The 19,654-nt window shown below is 39.4% G+C and overlaps 1 protein-coding gene across 11 annotated transcripts in view; it reads left to right on the top strand.

The window, feature by feature from the left end:
• The window catches only part of CDKL3 (cyclin dependent kinase like 3), a 76,766-nt gene that overhangs the window by 40,779 nt on the left and 16,333 nt on the right, over nt 1-19,654 (top strand). For 10 of the 11 annotated variants that reach the window (XM_073010691.1, XM_073010687.1, XM_073010688.1 and 7 more), the window contains 3 exons: nt 9,599-9,711; nt 11,715-11,854; nt 16,513-16,601. In XM_073010691.1, the coding sequence (XP_072866792.1) occupies nt 9,627-9,711; nt 11,715-11,854; nt 16,513-16,601 (314 nt within the window). In that variant the 5' untranslated portion in view covers nt 9,599-9,626. Of the gene's footprint in view, nt 1-9,598; nt 9,712-11,714; nt 11,855-16,512; nt 16,602-19,654 lie in introns of those variants that run through there. The other variant, XM_073010692.1, reaches the window with a different exon arrangement.

Genomic DNA, 19,654 nt, shown 5'->3' on the forward strand with positions numbered 1-19,654 from the left:
GCAAACCAACATGGCACACGTATACCTGTGTAACAAACCTGCATGTTGTGCTCATATACCCTAGAACTTAAAGTATAGTAATTAAAAAAAAAATGAAATTAAAAAAAGAAAGAAAGGAGGAAATGATGTTAAAAAGGAATCCTGCAGCAGCAGACCACTCACATCAATTTGTGAGGAAAACATTTCTCTTGTTCATGCCATAATTGAAGGGGATTATTGCCCTAATTGAAGGATGATTAATAGTAGAAACAATAGCCAACAGTATAGTCATCTCAGTTGGTTCAGCTTACACAATTATGACAGCAAAATTAAAATTGAGCAAACTTTCCACTTGATGGATGCCAAAACCATTGCACCCAGATCAGCTGCAGACAATAGCAGAACTTTCAATGGAAGTTTTAAACAGGTGGCATCAAGATCCTGAAGCATTTCTTTGAAAAATTGTAACAGATGATGAAACCTGGCTTTACTAATATCATCCTGAAGACAAAGCACTGGCTACCAAGAGGTGGAAGTGGGCTGGTCAAAGCAAGAGACCGGTCAAGACCAAAGGTCATGGCAACATTTTTTTTGGGATGCTCAAGGCATTTTGCTTGTTGACTTTCTGGATGGCCAGAGAATGATAATATCTGCTTCTTGTGAGAGCATTTCGAGAAAGTTAGCCAAAGCTTTTTTTTTTTTTTTCCTTTTTCAGACAGAGTCTGGCTCTGTCACCAAAACTGGAGTGCAGTTGTGGGAACTTGGCTCACTGCAGCCTCTGTTTCCTGGGCTCAAGCGATCCTCCCACCTCAGCCTCCCGAGTAGCTAGGACTACAGGTATGTGCCACCATGCTCAGCTACATTTTGTATTTTTTGTAGAGATGGGGTTTCACAATGTTGTCCAGGTTGGTCTCGAACTCCTGAGCTCAAGCACTCTGCCTGCCTTGATCTACCAAAGTGTTGGGATTACAGGCATGAGCCACTGCACCTGGTCGAAAGTTAGCCAAAGCTTTAGCAAAATAAACGTCTGGGAAAGCTTCACCAGAAGTGCCTTCTCCACCATGACCATGCTCCAGCTCATTCCTCTCATCACACAAGGGCAATTTTATAAACATTTTGGTGGGAAATTATTAGGCATCTACCTTAAAGTCCTGATTTAGTTCCTCCTGATTCTTTTTTTTTCTCCTAATCTTAAAAAATCTATAAAGGGCACCCATTTTTCTTCAGTTAATAATGTAAAAAGGACTACATTGATGAGGTTAAATTCCCAAGACACTCAGTTGTTTAGGGACATACTAAATGGCTGGTATCACTGCTTACAAAAGTATCTTGAACCTTATGGATCTCACACTGAGAACAAAGTTTATATTTTTATTTTTTCTTAGGGTATCATTATTATTATTATTAATTTTTTTTTATGAGACAGGGTCTCACTCTGTTGCCCAGACTGGAGTACAGTGGTGCGATCTCACCTCACTGCAACCTCTACCCCCCAGGCTCAAGCAATTCTCCTGCCTTAGCCTCCCAAATAGCTGGGATTACAGACACATGCCATCATGCCCGGCTAATGAGAATGAAGCTTGTATTTTAATTTTTATCTTTTAATTCCATTATCATGAACTTTTTGAAGTCCTCTCATATAATTGCTTTTTAAAATTAACAGAAGAAAAGAGAAAATTATGCATTTATATTGCCTTTTATAATTACATAATTACGTTTACCAGTGCTCTTTGTTTTTTCATGTGAATTTTTTATTTTTTTGAGACAGGATCTCACTCTGTCACCCAGGCTGGAGTACAGTGGAGTGATTGTGACTCACTGCAGCCTCAACCTTCTGGGCTCAATCAATCCTCCTGCTTCAGCCTCCCAAATAGTTGGGACTATAGGCATGTGCCACCGCACCCAGATAATTTATTTTTTTGTAGAGACAAAGTCTCACTATATTGCCTAGGCTGGTCTCAAACTCCTCAAGCAGTCTTCCCACCTCAGCCCTCAACTGTGCTGGGATTGCAGGTATGAGAAACTGTACCTGGCCTTCCTGTGGATTTGAATTACCATCTGGGGTCACTTGCTTTCAGTCTTAAGAACTTCCTTCAGTATTTCTTGTGAAGTGGATTGGTTAGCAACAGATTCTCTCAGTTTTTGTTCATTTTGGAAAGTCTTACTTTCACCTTCATTTTTGAAAGATATCTTTACTAGATATAGGCGTTTTTGTTGAGAGGTCTTTTTTGAGCACTTTGAATTGTACCACTATCTACTGGTCTCAATTGTTTCTATTGAAAAGTCTGTTGTTAATCTTACCAAAGTTCTCTTGTAAGTGATGATTTGTTTTTCTCATGCTGCTTTCAAGATTTTTGTCTTGTATGATGTGTTTGTTTGTGGATCTCTTTGTGCTTTTTGTTCTAGGAGTTTGTTGAGCTTCCTGTATTTGTGGATTATTGTTCTGCAATAATTGTGGGCAGTTTTCCTCCTCTTTTTTTTTGAGATGTAGTCTCACTCTGTCACCCAGGCTGGAGTGCAGTGGCACGACCTCAGCTCACTGCAAGCTCCACCTCCCAGGTTCATGCCATTCTCCTGCCTCAGCCTCCCGAATAGCTGGGACTATAGGCGCCTGCCACTACACCAGCTAATTTTTTTGTATTTTTAGTAGAGATGGGGTTTCACCATGTTAGCCAGGATGGTCTCAATCTCCTGACCTCATGATCCACCCATCTCGGCCTCCCAAAGTGCTGGGATTACAGGCATGAGCCACCACACCTGGCCTCCTCCATTATTTTATAAAATATTTTTCTATTCTCTCCACTCATTTTTGTATTCCCAGTGTACATATTTTGGTGTTTCACATTTCTCTGAGGCTCTGTTATTTTTTTCATTCCTTTTACTTTCTGTCCTTCAGCTTACATAATTTCTATTGGTCTTGTCTTCAAGTTCATGAATTATTTTTTCTGCCTGTTTAAATCTACTGTTGATTTCCTCTAGTGAATTTTAAAATTTCAGTTATTGTACTTTTCAACTCCAGAGTTTCCACTTGGTTCTTCTTTATACATATATGTAATTTATATCTCTTGATTGATATTCTCTATTAATATTTGATGTGACACTGTCATTATGCCTTTCTTTACTTCTTTAATCATGCTTTCCTTTAGTTCTGTGAACATATTCATGATTGTTATTTTGAAATATTTTTCTGCCAAATCCAACGTGTAGTTACTCTTATAGGCAGTTTGGGTTGCCTGCTTTTTTTCTGGTGTACGGGTCATATCTCATAGATTCCTTTGCATGCTGTGTAATTTTTGTTGGAACTTGAACATTTTAGATAACATATTGTGGGAACTCTGGGTATGGGACCCCTCCTTCTGGGACTTGTTACTGTTTTTTGCTTGTTTGTATCATGGAGACTGGCTGAATTATTTTCATGGAGCCAATACTTCCAACCCCCCACCCCCACACACAGTATTAAACCTTTTTAGTTGCTCCTCAGGGAGGCATGGTTTTGGGTAGGCCCACAGTCACTCTGAGATGACAGTGGTATTGGTAGGGTTATCTTCCTTTCTTTCCCTGGCTACTCCTAGCTGTTAAACTCCACTCACTGATAGCTTATTGCTCTATTATTTTCATCATTGCCCTGGGACTTAAATAGCTCTACAAACTGTTCCAATCAAATTGTGGCTCCTTTGAAGGAGTAGTTTCTGTGCTCAATATTTAATATTTGTCCTGACCCCAGGAAAGCATCTGTGTTATTCCATGGTTCTTTCCCACAAGCTAGCTGGCCTATACTCTAGACTGTAGCTTCATTAAATTGATGAATCTCCACCCAGTTGTCTTTTACCACATTCTGTACTATTGTTGAGAGCACCTTTCAGCTGGAACTTCTCTATACTCTGTTGCAAATGATGTCAGTTCCTTTGAAAGAGATTAGGAGCCATCTAATTTATGGCTTGCTTCTTCCCCCATGCAAAATCTCTGAGCCCAGTTTCTGGATCTGGGTTGAATTCATGGTAATTTTCTCTCTAAGTTAATATTGCTGCTCTTAAGAGCTGGCTACTTAGTGAGATATGGAGAGCAGCAACCTGAGGTCCCTTCAGCTTGCTTTTCCTGGCATGAAACCTCTGCCTTATGAGTGGAGCAAGTGCAATTTGGGCCCCAGTATTCTCTGTACTGCATTCAAGGTAGAACCATTGTTCCATGAACAGGGGCTGGTTAGAGGAGTGTCTCCCTCCTCTTGACACTAATCACCCAGAACTTAGCCTCAGCAACAGGCAGCTGGGAGAATGATGAGAAATGGTGAAGTTCCACTTCTCCTGGGAAGAAAGCTCTTCAACTGGGAGCTGAAGGAAGAGGGAGCCCTAGAGTGGAGTCTTTGCCTCACCAGGCAGAGAGTGGGGAAGGAAAAAGTTGTCTTGGTTCAAGTACACAGATTCATCTTTCTTATACTGAAGTGCATAGTTTCTAGGGGGTAAATAAATCTTCATTTTATGCTTAGCCTCAGGACTACAAGGACTATGTATATATATACATATCCTTTAAGTATTTGTATTTAAAAAAATAATTCTGAGGCAGGAGAATCGCTTGAACCCAGGAGGCGGAGGTTGCAGTGAGCTGAGGCTGCGCCATTGCACTCCAACCTGGGCAACAAGAATGAAACTCCATCTTAACGAAAAAAAAAAATACTAGTTTCAATGATAAACTAGTAAGAGAGTAGGTCAGCTGATCTCTTCACTCTGTCATGCTAGAAGTTCGTATCCCTGTTTGTTTGTTTTTTTAATCCTCCCTTACCCCTGCATGTTAAACCTAAGCTTTTTTGGATCTACTTTTCTTGATCAAGGCTTGAGTCTAATATCTTTACTTTCCTTAGTAGGTTAATTTTGTTTTCGTTTTTTCTACTGGACAGCTCTTTTTCTGCAAAATGTTGTAGTTGAAGTGAAGGGGAGAAGTTTTCTCTATAGCTAACTAGGACTTGCTTATATTTCAGAAAATCCCTTTAAGATTACTGCTGCAATGATAATTAACTAGACATGGTCTGTCTTCTATTGCTCTTTGAAAGGCCTGCCTAGATAATGCTTTAAATTTCTGCAGATAATGGCTTACCTTACTAAACTGTACTGTGAAATTTCAGGTCAAGCTGGAGAAAAGCGAACTGCTTTGTGTAGGAATGTTTTTAGTGTCTCTTTTGGTAGTGGAGGAGGTGCATAGAAATTGCATTCTGTGGAGAGAGTACTTAAAAATAATTAACTTTGGCTGGGCGCGGTGGCTCACGCCTGTAATCCCAGCACTTTGGGAGGCTGAGGCAGGCGGATCATGAGGTCAGGAGATCGAGACCTACCTGGCTAACATGGTGAAACCCCGTCTCTACTAAAAATACAAAAAAATAGCCGGGCATGGTGGCGGGTGCCTGTAGTCCCAGCTACTTGGGAGGCTGAGGCAGGAGAATGGCAGTAAGCTGAGATTACACCACTGCACTCCAGCCTGGGTGACAGAGCGAGACTCCATCTCAAACAAACAAACAACAAAAAAAAAACGTTAAAAATAGTAATAATGATAAGTAACTTAAAGCTTGAGAGTTAAAACTTGTTTTTTTAAAAATGTGAAAGCGCATACTTTTATTAGTCATCAGAAAGATGCAAACTTATATCACAAGGTGGTACCAGAATGGTTAAATTGAAAAAAAGACAGTAAATACTAATGTTAAGTGGAGCATTTAGAACTCACATACACTGGTGGGGAAATGTAAACTTGTACAATCACTCTGGAAAACTGTTATTAAATAACAATTAAATTAAAACTTCACAATTAAACCTTGTGAAATAAGCAAGTTTATAAGTTACTATTATATCATCCATGGTTATAATGTAGATCTGAAAAACTGTATGTATTATAATTAATTCCTTTATTTCTTAGGTCATTGTCTAGCAGTATACACACATACATACACATACTTCTCCATCTTCTTCCTTTTGAACAGAAATAGGAGCATAATATATACATAGTATAGAATCTTGGTTTCCCTCCCCACTCTTCTTTATTTACTTACGAGATAATGTCTCACTCTGTCTCACAGGCTGGAGTACAGTGGCATACTCATGGCTCACTGCAGCCTTGATTTCCCAGGCTCAAGTGATCCTCCTGCATCAGCCTCCCAAGTTGCTGGAACCACAGACATGAGCCACCAAGTCCTGCCACTTTTTATTTGTTTATATTCAGAGGCTTTAATTTTTAGACCAATTTTAGGTTCCAGAAGAACTGAACAGGAAGCGTAGTTTCCTTATGTCCCCTCCACCCTACGTTTCTCTATTACTAACATCTTGTATTAGTGAGGTACATTTGTTACAATTATGTACCAATATTGATACATTATTAACTAAATTCCATAGTTTAGAGTTTACTCTGTGTTGTATTTCCTGGGTTTTGATAAATGTATAATGTCATGTATCCATCATTATAGTATACAGAATAATTTTATGGTCCTAAAAATCTTCTGTGCTTCATTTTTATTCTTCCCTCCTTCTCCCAAAACTCCTGGCAGCCATTGATCTTTTTACTGTTACTGTACTTTAGGCTTTTCCAGAATATCATATAGTTGGAATCACATAGTATGTAGCTTTTTCGGACTGGCTTCTTTGACCTAGCAATATATATTTAAGGTTCCTCCTTTTTTTTTTTTGGTGTCTTGACAGCTCACTTCTCTTTTATTGCTAAATAATATTCCATAGGCCAGGCGTGGTGGCTTATGCTTGTAATCCCAGCACTTTGGGAGGCCGAGGCAGGCAGATCACAAAGTCAGGAGATCGAGACCATCCTGGCTAACACGGTGAAACCCTGTCTCTACGAAAAAATACAAAAAAATTAGCCGGGCGTGGTGCGGGCGCCTGTAGTCCCAGCTACTCGGGAGGCTGAGGCAGGCGAATGGCATGAACCCGGGAGGCGGAGCTTGCAGTGAGCCGAGATCGTGGCACTGCCCTCCAGCCTGGGTGACAGAGTGAGCCTCTGTCTCAAAAATAATAATAATAATAATAATAATAATAATATTCCATTATATGTATGTACCACAGTTTGTTTATCCACTCACCTATTGAAGGACATCTTTATTGCTTCCATGTGTTGGCAATTGTGAAGCAAGCTGTTATAAGCATTCATGTCCAGGTTTTTGTGTGGAGAGAAGTGTTCTACTCATTTGGGTAAATCCCAAGGAAAACAATTGCTGGGTCATATGGTAAGACTATGTTTAGCTTTGTAAGAAGCTGTCAAATTGTCCTCCAAAGTGACTGTATAATTTTGTGTTTCAACCAGCAGTGAATGAGAGTACCTGTTGTTTGCCATCCTCACCTGCATTTGATGTTGTCAGTATTTTGGATTTTAGGCATTCGTGTGTAGTGGTATCTCATTATTGTTTTAATTTGCAATTATCTGATGACATATGATATTGGGCATCTGTTAATATGCCTCTTTGCCATCTGTGTATCTTCTTTGGTGAATTGTATATTTGTTTATTTTGCCCATTTTTTAATTGGGTTATTTTCTTATTGTTGAATTTTAAGAGTTTTATGTATTTTGGATACAAGTTCATTATTATTTTGCAAATATTTTCTCCCAGTTTGTGGCTTGCTTTTCATTTGCTTAACAGTATTTCTCATGGAGCAGAAATTTTTAGTTTTAACGAAGTTCTACCTATCAATTTTTTCTTTTGTGAATTATACTTTTGGTGGTGTATCTAAAAACTCATTACCTAAGGCCATGTAGATTTTTTCCTATGTGATCGTCTAGAGGTTTTACAGTTTTGCATTTTATATTTAGGTCTGTCATCCATCTTGAGGTAATTTTTGTGAAAGGGGTATGATCTGTGTCTAGATTTAGTTTTTTGTATGTTCCAGCACTATTTGTTGAAAAGACTATCTTATTTTTTTTAATTTAATTACCTCTGTTCCTTTGTCAAAAATCAGTTGATCATATTTGTGCAAGTCTATTTCTAGATTCTTTATTCTGTTCCCTTGATCTATTTATCTATTCTTTCACCAATACCATACTATTTTGCTTATTGTTTAAAACATCTTGAAGTCAAGTAGTTTCGATCTTTATTCTTTTTCAAATTGTGTTGGCTATTCTGGGTCTATTGCCTCTCCATATAAACTTTCCAATCAATTGTCAATATCTACAAAACTATTTCCTAGGATTTTTTTAAATTCACAGATTAAATTGTATGTATATATTGTGTAGAGCATGATGCTTTGAGGTATAAATACATTGTAAAATGACTAAATTTTGCTAATTTATGTATATGTGTTACCTCACATAATTATCCATTTTTAATTTACTGGAATTTTGATAGGGATTGTATTGACTCATTACATAAAACTTGGAAGAACTGACATCTTGACAATATTGAGTCTTCCTATCGATGAACATGGAGTATCTCTCCATTTATTTAGATCTTTGATTTCTTTTATGAATTTGCTTTTTTCATTTGACAATTTATCTTGGACATCATTCCATTTCAGCACATATAGAGAGATCTACCTCATCAATTTCTTTTTTTTTTTTTTTTGAGACAGAGTTTTGCTCTTGTTGTCCAGGCTAGAGTGCAATGGCGCGATCTCGGCTCACCACAACCTCCGCCTCCCAGGTTCAAGTGATTTTCCTGCCTCAGCCTCCCGAGTAACTGGTATTACAGGCATGTGCCACCACGCCTGGCTAATTTTGTATTTTTAGTAGAGACGGGGTTTCTCTGTGTTGGTCAGGCTTGTCTCGAACTCCTGACCTTGTGATCTGCCTGCCTCGGCCTCCCAAAGTGCTGGGATTACAGGTGTGAGCCACCGTGCCTGGCCAGACCTCATCATTTTTAACAGATGAATAATATTTTATTGTGAGTTGTTACAAAAATTTTCTTAGCCATTCCCTTATAGGTGGATGTTTAGGTTGTTTGCAATCTTTTTCTTCCACGAACAGTGCCGCAGTGAAATTCTCATGTAATTTATATTTGTGCAGACATGTGAGTATATCTTAGGATAAATTCCTAGGAATAAAATTGTACAATCAAAAGCATATACAATTTCAATTTTGGTGGCTTTTGCCAATTTTTCCTCCAAAGAAGTCATATAAGTTTACACTCCCAGAACAGTACTTGGTACTATTTCTTTGTGATAGCCTCACCAATATAGCAGTTACCAATTCTTATAAAGTTGGTATATGATCTACAATAAAAACTTACAAATGGGCCGGGAACAGTGGCTCATGCCTGTAATCCCAGCACTTTGGGAGGCTGAGGCGGGTGGATCACAAGGTCAGGAGTTCAAGACCAGCCTGGCCAACATGGCGAAACCCCGTGTCTACTAAAAATACAAAAATTAGCCGGGCATGGTAGCATGTGCCTGTAGTCCTAGCTACTCAGGAGGTTGAGGCAGGAGAATTGCTTGAACCTGGGAGGCAGAGTTTGCAGTGAGCTGAGATTACGGCGCTGCACTCCAGCCTGGGTGACAGAGCAAGACTGTCTCGAAACAAAACAAAACGAAACAAAACTTACAAATGATACCGCTTGTTTCTTTAGCCTTCTTTAAACATATTTTTAAGAATATATTTATATATTTCTACATGAAAAAGTGATTTTTTTTTCCCTGATCTGTTTCAGACCTGTGGATATCTGGGCTTTGGGCTGTATGATCATTGAGATGGCCACTGGAAATCCCTATCTTCCTAGTAGCTCTGATTTGGATTTACTCCATAAAATTGTTTTGAAAGTGGGTAGGTATTACTGAAATAGCATGAGTTACATGTCTAAAATAAATATTGCCAGATCAATTCTGCTTGATTTTCAAATTTAGCTGTTCTGTGTAAGAACAGGGAAGCATATTGTTTTGATAGATGACAGCAGATGGGTTCCTTGGGCTGATAAAGAAGGCAGAAAATTCTCTGTTTTTGCAAATAATATTTTCTTTGCTAGGATATAAATAGCTAAGCCATGTGTTGATTGTTGATGCTAAGAAGAATAGTACAATAGGAATGTACTTTAATTTGTCTAAAAGTTGTTTTTAAATTAGGCTTTTTCAAATATTTGTACCTCTATATAAGGACTTCAAATAGTAGAGTTGAGTCAGATGCTTTTTTAAAGCACTGGGAAATAGAAAATTAATTATTTACTCAGAAACCACCCTTCTTTTTAAAGAAAACAATAATAGACAGCCAGATAGCTAAATAACTTATTCAAGAACATATTTGATGAAGGCTGGGCATGGTGGCTCATGCGTGTAATCCCAGCACTTTGGGACGGCCAAGGCAGGTGGAGCACCTGACATCAGGAGTTGGAGACCAACCTGACCAACATAGTGAAACCGCATCTCTACTAAAAATACAAAAAAAAAAAAAAAAAAAAAAAAAAAATTTAGCCAGGTGTGGTGGCAAGCGCCTGTAATCCCAGTTACTCAGGAGGTTGAGGCATGAGAATCGCCTGAACCCAGGAGGCAGAGGTTGCAGTGAGCTGAGATCACGCCACTGCACTCCAGCCTAGGCAACAGAATGAGACTCTGTCTCAGAGAAAAAAAAAAAAGAATATATTTGATGAGAGTATATTTGATGATCTGCTTTGGCCACCAAAACATTATGATGGTTAGCCTTGAATGTGCTATTTCAAGATTTGTGGGTTTTTTTTAAATTTTAAATTTTAATTTTTTTGAGACAAGGTCTCACTTTGTCACCTGGGCTGGAGTGCAGTGGTGCAAGCATGGTTCACTGTAGCCTTGACTTCCTGGGCTCAGGTGATTCTCCCACCTCAGCCTCCCGAGTAGCTGGGGCTACAGGCATGTGCCATCATGCCCGGCTAATTTTTGCATTTTTAGTGCAGCCAGGGTTTTGCCATGTTGCCCGCCTTGACCTCCCAAAGTGCTGGGATTACAGGTGTGAGCCACCGTGCCTGGCTAAGATTTATTTTTTACTATTCCTGACTGAGAAGCTTGAGGAGCTCTTTGTGTGGTGGGGAAGGTATGCATAAATTTGTAATTACAGGATTATGAGGAAGATACTATGAACAATTCTAAAAACAGTGAAACCTGGATAATTATTGATTTAAGATATAGTTTAGAGCCTTAAGACACCTCACTTTTTTGTGTCTTTTAAGAAGTTCTGGTTAAGAGATTAATATCAGAAGGAACCTTAGATGGTGGGGTTTAATCCTATCATTTCACAGATGAGAAAACCAAGCACAAAAAGGAAGAGATTTACCCAAGGTCACAGAACTAGTTATAGCAAAACTGCTAGAACTTAGTTCCCTCCACTCATATTTATAGTTCTTTCCATTCTGCTACTACTCTAGCCTTGTTTCTTTTTTTGCAATATTTTGATTTCTACATACCTTTAATATTTTAACTACTTTGAGTAAGGTTTCAATGTATTTTGCTGATGAACACTTAATAGTAAAATCATTTGGATACCCACATGGAAATGCATAAAAGTTGGAATGTGCATTTTCTGACAGCATTACATATTATGTCTTATAGTTTGGGAAAAGCAAGTAAACCTGGTGGTTTTATATCTTATGTTGCCTGTGGGCTATCAGCAGATAACAGGAAACCTCAATTTTTTATGACATATTCAGATAGTTTTTATTCTACTTCAAAAAATTAAAAGACATAATTGATATTCTTCCTTATATCAGTTTTTAGTATCTAATGTAGATCACATAGCAATTTGATTATTTTGATTATGGACTAATTTCTCTGTTTTTAAAATATACATTTTTTTTCTCTTTTCAGGCAATTTGTCACCTCACTTGCAGAATATCTTTTCCAAGAGCCCCATTTTTGCTGGGGTAGTTCTTCCTCAAGTTCAACACCCCAAAAATGCAAGAAAAAAATATCCAAAGCTTAATGGATTGTTGGCAGATATAGTTCATGTATGTCTTTTTTTCCCCCGAGACAGAGTCTTGCTCTGTCACCCAGGCTGGAGTGCATTGGAGCAATGTCAGCTCACTGCAACCTCTGCCTCCCAGGTTCAAAAGATTCTCCTGCCTCAGCCTCCCAAGTTGTTGGGGTTACAGGCGCCTGCCACTGTGCCCGGCTAACTTTTGTATTTTTAGTAGAGATGGGGTTTCACCATGTTGGCCATGGTTGGCCAGGCTGATCTGGAACTCCTGAGCTTAGGTGATCTGCCCACCTCGGCCTCCCAAAATGCTGAGATTACAGGCGTGAGTCACCACGCCCAGCCAGTTCATATATGTTGAGAAATTAAGAATTTATATCTGAGAAATTTGCATAAATTATAATACAGTTTTAAATTATCACTTTAATGAAATTCCAAAAGGATTCCTAAAGTAATGTAATCTGTAGAAAGTTATGTCTTTAGTACAGAGAAATTAAAATTCATAGACTGTCAGAGCTGAACGCCCCCTAAGATAACTATGTTCATTATATTTAATTTATCTCTATTTTAATGATAATTAGGTATAAACTGGAGAAATGGGCCAGGCACGGTGGCTCACGGTGTAATCCCAGCACTTTGGGAGACCGAGGCCAGCAGATCACGAGGTCAGGAGATTGAGACCATACTGGCTAACATGGTGAAACCCCATCTCTACTAAAAATACAAAATAATTAGCCGGGCATGGTGGCATACACCTGTAGTCCCAGCTACCCAGGAGGCTGAGGCAGGAGAATCACTTGAACCGTAGAGGCCAAGGTTGCAGTGAGCCAAGATCAGGCCACTGCACTCCAGCCTGGATGACAGAGAGAGACTCTGTCTCAAAAAAAAAAAAACAACTGGAAGAAATTCTAAGGACTTACTGTGTTTATCACTACCTTTTAACATTTAGTTTAGCCCTGTTAGGGACATATTTTTTGTACTAAAATATCTACAGGACCTCAGCAGCTATAGTTTTAATGTCTGAAGATATACCACGGCCAAAATCTGTCTTGAACTGGAGAAAATGAAAACATTATATAACTCCTTTTTATTATTTTAAAATTTAATTTTTTATTTATTATTTTTATTTTTGTTTTTGTTTTTTTTGAGATGGAGTTTTGCTCTTGTTGCCCAGGCTGGAGTGCAATGCTGCGATCTTGGCTTACCACACCCTCTGCCTCCCGGGTGTGGCATGAGGCATACCTTGGCAACATAGTAAGACCCTATCTCTAATCAAAAGCGTAGGGTGTCATGGTACCCACTTGTAGTCCTAGCTATTTGGGAGGCTGAGGCAGGAGGATCCTTTGAACCCGGGAATTTGAGACTGCAGTAATTTATGCTTGCACCACCGCACTCTAGCCTGGGTGACAGAGCAAGACCCTGTATAAAAAAAGAAAAAAAGAATCCTTAACCTGTGTGTCAACTGAAATATTTCTCTTATTGATTTGTGAAAAAAGCACATTAATCTTTTGTCATAAGTTTTGCAATACGTTTGCAAAACTTGCAATATGCTTTTTTTTTTTTAAACAACTAGAATCATCCAATGATTTGGAATGCTACATTTATCATAGACAAAAAGCTTATACATGTGTGGGTTTGTTTCTGTTACATTGATTTTTCTCTTTATTCTAGAAGTAGTACAACTTTGATTTATTATTGTAACTTTAATATACACCTTGATATCTGATGTAGGGCACTTTTTTTCCTAAATATACATTTTCTAAACAATGTTATTGGGGTATAATTTATGAACAGTAAACTACACATAATTAAAATGTACAATTTGAAGAGTTTTGATACATGTATACACACATGAAACCACCACCACAGTCAAGATATCTAACACACACACACACACACACACACACACACACACACGATACCTAACATTTCCGTCACTCTCCAAAATTTCATTGTGTCCTTTTACAATTCATCTTTTCTTCCATTTCTGTCCCCAGATAACCACTGATTTGCTTTCTCTTTCCATAGATTAGTTTGAATTTCCTGGAATCTTATATAAATAGAATCGCGCAGTAGGCACTCTTTCATGTCTGGCTTCTTCCACTCAGCATAATGGTTTAGAGATTCATTCATGTTTTTGTATGTATCAGCAATTTGTTCCTCTTTTGCAGAGTAGTAGTTCATTATATGACTATACTAAATTTTAAAAAATCCCTTCACTGTTGTTGGACATTTGGGTTATTTCCCATTTTTCGCTTTTACAAATAAAGTTGCCATGAGAACATTCATGTTCGTCTTTGTGTGGAACACACAGTGTATTTTCATTCCTCCAGCAGAAATATCTAAGAACAGAATGGCTGGGTCATGGGTAGGCATATGTTTAATTTTTTAAGAAACTGCCAATCTGTTTCCCCAAGTGTCATATTTTACACTTTCCAAAATAGGGCATATATTTAAATTTACTGAATTATATTTGCAGAAGGACTGCCTCTAATTGTCTGCCTCTATGATTTGGTCAGACCTTTTAGCATTTTTCATATTAAGTTTTAGTGATAGATTACCATTATGTTCTAAAATGAGCACATTTTTTAACTTTTTTTGTTTGTTTGTTTTGTTTTGATTTTGAGCTGGAGCTTTGCTCTTGTTGCCTAGTCTGGAGTGCAATGGCATGATCTTGGCTCACCACAACCTCCTGCCTCCTAGGTTCAAGTGATTCTCCCGCCTTAGCCTCCCGAGTAGCTGGGATTACAGGCATGTGCCACCACGCCCGGCTAATTTTGTTTTTTTTTTTTTTAGTGGAGACGGGGTTTCTCCGTGTTGGTCAAGCTGGTCTCGAACTCCCAACCTCAGGTGATCCACCCCCCTTGGCCTCCCAAAGTGCTGGAATTATAGGCATGAGCCACCACGCCTGGCCAACTAGTTGCAGTCTTAAAGACTGCCACATCATTAAGTAGGTAATAGACTTAAATAATTTCTCTTTGTGAATCAATGTTTTTATTTTGGTTAAAAAAAAAAACCCACATAATATGGAATCTACCTTCTTACAGAATTATTAAGTGTACAGTATGGCATTTTTAACTATATGCACATTATAGTACAGCAGATCTCTAGATTTTTTTCTGTGAATCAGTTTAAATATGCATTTTGAAATAAACAGAAACATAATATTATATACAATTATCTTGGATTTGCTGGATTTTAATTGTGGCTCCTCTACTTATGAGATCTTAGACAAATTACGTGATCTCTCTGGGCCTCAGTCTCCTCATCTGTATAATGAGGATAATAATAATATTTACTTTGTAGGATTGTTGTTGGGATGGAATGGAGAAAAAGACTGGAGCATTGTCTGGTATGTAGTAAGCATCAATAAAAGTTACTAGTCAGGCATGGTGGCATGTGTCTGTAGTCTGAGCTACTCAAGAGGCTAAGGAAGGAGGATATCTTGAGCCAAAGAGTTCAAGGCTCCAGTGAGCTATAATTGCACCACTGCACTCCAGCCTGGGCGACTGAGTAAAAGCCTGTCTCTAAAAAATTTTTAAAAACCAAACATGGTGGCTCTCTTCCGTAATTCCAGCAGTTTAGGAGACTAAGGCAGGAGAATCACTTAAACTCAAGAGTTCATCAGCCTCACAACATAACAAGACTCCCATCTCTACAAAAAGAAGTTAACTATTATTGTTTTACCTCCTTTCACAGGAGGAATGAAAATTATAAAGCAGATGCTTTTTATTCAAAACGTGTCTTCAATATTTTGATTAAAGAAATGTGTTCCATTTATAATTGTTGTTTACATACAGATTTGTTATGTACAACTTAACATTCAAAACTTCCTTCCATATTTTGTTTGTTTGTTTCTATACCAAGAAAGGGAAACAGAAAAGAGCTGATTTAATAATGGGTTATTGAAAGATTTAGGGGCCGGGCGCGGTGGCTCAAGCCTGTAATCCCAGCACTCTGGGAGGCCGAGGCGGGCGGATCACGAGGTCAGGAGATCGAGACCATCCTGGCTAACACGGTGAAACCCCGTCTCTACTAAAAAAATACAAAAAACTAGCCGGGCGAGGTGGCGGGCGCCTGTAGTCCCAGCTATTCGGGAGGCTGAGGCAGGAGAATGGCGTAAACCCGGGAGGCGGAGCTTGCAGTGAGCTGAGATCCGGCCACTGCACTCTAGCCCGGGCGACAGAGCGAGACTCTGTCTCAAAAAAAAAAAAAAAAGAAAGATTTAGGGACTTGAATATTTGCAAAATGGTATTATGCTATAGAAAGAGTGCTGGATTAGGAGTCAAGACAACATGGGTTAAAACTCTTGTTTGGCAAACTACTAATCATGCTTCCAGATCTGTAAAATGCAAATGATTATACATGAACTTTCCACCTCGCAGGGCAGAAAAGAGGATCAAAATGAGCTAATTAATTTTTGCTAATTTCAGCAGAAACAGACTGACCTCTGTTTTGGCTAGAATCATGGGACATTTAACCTATAATAATGTTCTGCAAGTGCAAATTCCTTAAGGAAATAAACAGTCAGAACTTACTACCAGAAATTCCTGAGGTCTAATTCCATCTTTTCAAGAATGCTTTTTGATCTGGATAATTAATTACTTCTTAATTTGTAAAATAAATTTAATTTTTACCATATGGAGCCCTGTTGAGAGCTCACTTATCATTACAATCTTTTTCCTTTCCTAGGCTTGTTTACAAATTGATCCTGCTGACAGGATATCATCTAGTGATCTTTTGCATCATGAGTATTTTACTAGAGATGGATTTATTGAAAAGTAAGCATTTTGAGTGAATGTGGATTTTTTTAAAGCATTTTGTATTGGGAAATTTTACTAGCAGGAAAATTGCTGTATAGGTTACTTTTACATAACAAATATTCAGTTTAACAAAAATTTATTGAGTTATTGTATCAGGTATTGACTAGAAAGATAGTAGACTTAACAAGTGTCATGAATGAAAAGCCTAATAATAGGATCTGCACAGTGGCTCACACCTGTAATCCCAGCACTTTGGGAAGCTGAGGCAAGCAGATTGCTTGAGCCCTGTGGTTCACGACTGGCCTGGGCAACATAGGGAGACCCCTGTCTCTACAAAAAATACAAAAATTAGCAAGGTGTAGTGGCACACACTTGTAGTCCCAGCTACTCGGGAGTCTCAGGTGGGAAGATGGCTTAAACCCTGGAGATAGAGGTTGCAGTGAGCTGAGATTGCACCACTGCACTCCAGCCTGGGTGACAGGTTGAGATCCTATCTCAAAAAAAGAAAAAGAAAGTCTAATAATAAAGAGTAATTGCAGCTAACATTCATTACACAGTTACTATGTCCTAGGCAGTGTGCTCAGCTCTTTACATACTACAGTTTCAGTGTTATCATAGACCAGAGATAACATTAAATAAGCAATCAGTACTTCTTAGCTTTATTCCTGTTTGGACCTCTGACTCAGAGAATAGTCTAGTTTTTCCTCTTCTGGTGACATTCATTTATCATAATTAGCATGCACTTCCCAAATGATTTTTTTTTTTTTTTTTTTGAGACGGAGTCTCGCTGTGTGGCCCAGGCTGGAGTGCAGTGGCACAATCTCTGCTCACTGCAACCTCCGCCTCCCAGGTTCACGCCATTCTCCTGCCTCAGCCTCCCGAGTAGCTGGGACTACAGGCGCCTGCCACCACGCCCGGCTAATTTTTTGTATTTTTAGTAGAGACGGGGTTTCACCATGTTAGCCAGGATGGTCTCGATCTCCTGACCTCGTGAACCACCCGCCTTGGCCTCCCAAAGTGCTGGGATTACAGGCTTGAGCCACCGCGCCCAGCCCAAATGATTTTTTTCTACTTATTCTCTGTTGTAGTGCCTGTTGTCTTTTTTTTTTTTTTTTTTTTTTTTGAGACAAAGTCTCACTCTGTTGCCCAGGCTGGAGTGCAGTGGCACAATCTCAGCTCACTACAAACCTCCATCTCCCAAGTTCAAACAGTTCTCCTGCCTCCGCCTCCAGAGCAGCTAGGATTAGAGGCACATGCCACCACACCCAGCTAATTTTTTGTATTTTTAGTAGAGACGGGGGTTTTACCATTTTGGCCAGGCTAGTCTCGAACTCCTGACCTCAGGTGATCCACCCACCTTGGCCTCCCAAAGTGCTGGGATTACAGGCATGAGCCATTGTGCCCAGCTGCAGTGCCTGTTGTTGTATCCTACCCATGAAATTGGAAGTTCCTTGAAGACAGGTGCCATGCTTCTTACAGGCCTTCTGTGCCCCACATTGCTTATGACATGCCCAGCATATAATCTGTATTACAATTTAGATTCATGAATCAGCCATATTTCTAAAAAAACACTATTTTCTATTTGGACTTTGAAAAAAACAGGAAAAGTTTCTCATTAACTGTAAAACCATTGAGCTTGTCTTTGGACATATTAGAAAGATGGACATCCATTAAAAATGTGATAGAGCTAAGGTCAGATATGGAAAAGTCCAGGAACTGCTATTGGAGATAGACTAAGTAGAAAAAGGCAAAAGAATCCTTGAGGGCAACTAGAACTTTGAGCCTTTCAGGAGTTTTACTCTAAAACAAAAACTAAGATGATATATTTAAAGTGCCATTGGCGAGGCGTGGTGGCTCATGCTGTAATCTCAGCATTTTGGGAGGCCAAGGTGGGCAGATCAACTGAGGTCAGGAGTTCAAGACCAACCTGGTCAAGATGGTGAAACACCATCTCTACTAAAAATGCAAAAACTTAGGTGGGCGTGGGCATGCGCCTGTAGTCCCAGCTACTCAGGAGGCTGGGACAGGAGAATCATTTGAACCCAGGAGGCTGAGGCTGCAGTGAGCCGAGATCGCGCCACTGCACTCCAGTCTGGGTGACAGAGCGAGACTCTGTCTCAAAACATAAAAGAATAGGCCGGGCGCGGTGGCTCATGCCTGTAATCCCAGCACTTTGGAAGGCCGAGGCGGGCAGATCACGAAGTCAGCAGATCAAGACCATCCTGACTAATGCGGTGAAACCCTGTCTCTACTAAAAATACAAAAACAAAATTCGCCAGGTGTGGTGGCAGGCACCCTGTAGTCCCAGCTACTCAGGAGGCTGAGGCAGGAGAATGGCATGAACCAGGGAGGTGGAGCTTGCAGTGAGCGGAGATCATGCCACTGCACTCCAGCCTGGGTGACAGAGCGAGACTCCGTCTCAAAATAAATAAATAAATAAATAAATAAATAAATAAATAAATAAAAGAATAAAAAATTAAAAAATGAAGTGCCATTGATAAAAAGTGGCAGTTATCGGCCGGGCATGGTAGCTCATGCCTGTAATCCCAGCACTTTGGAAGGCCGAAGCAGGCAGATTGCTTGAACCTAGGAGTTCGAGACCAGCCTGTGCAACATGGCAAAACCCTGTCTCTACAAAAAATGCAAAAATGATCTGGGTGTGTTGGTGTATACCTGTAGTCCCAGCTACTAGGGAGGCTGAGGTAGGGGATTGCTTGAGCCCAGGAGGTCAAGGTTGCAGTGAGCCTTGAGTGTGTCACTGTACTGCAGCCTGGGCAACAGGAACACTGTCTCAAAAAAAAAGATGTCAGTTATTGAATTAAAAAGTTACTTCATATCAGTTCTACACAGACTAAGTTTATTTTTCTTGGACATTTAGATATCAGGCTTTTACTTTTGTGGGGTGAAAGTACCTTGAGTTCAATTTATAGAATCCTTAGCAAATATTTGGATAAGTCCTTTTGCTTTGATAAGATGCCTCTTTATTTCTTTTTTTTTTTTTTTTTGAGACGGAGTCTCGCTCTGTCGCCCAGGCTGGAGTGCAGTGGCCCGATCTCAGCTCACTGCAAGCT

The sequence above is a fragment of the Chlorocebus sabaeus genome, chromosome 23, assembly GCF_047675955.1.
Source record: "Chlorocebus sabaeus isolate Y175 chromosome 23, mChlSab1.0.hap1, whole genome shotgun sequence".
Lineage (NCBI taxonomy): Eukaryota > Metazoa > Chordata > Mammalia > Primates > Cercopithecidae > Chlorocebus > Chlorocebus sabaeus.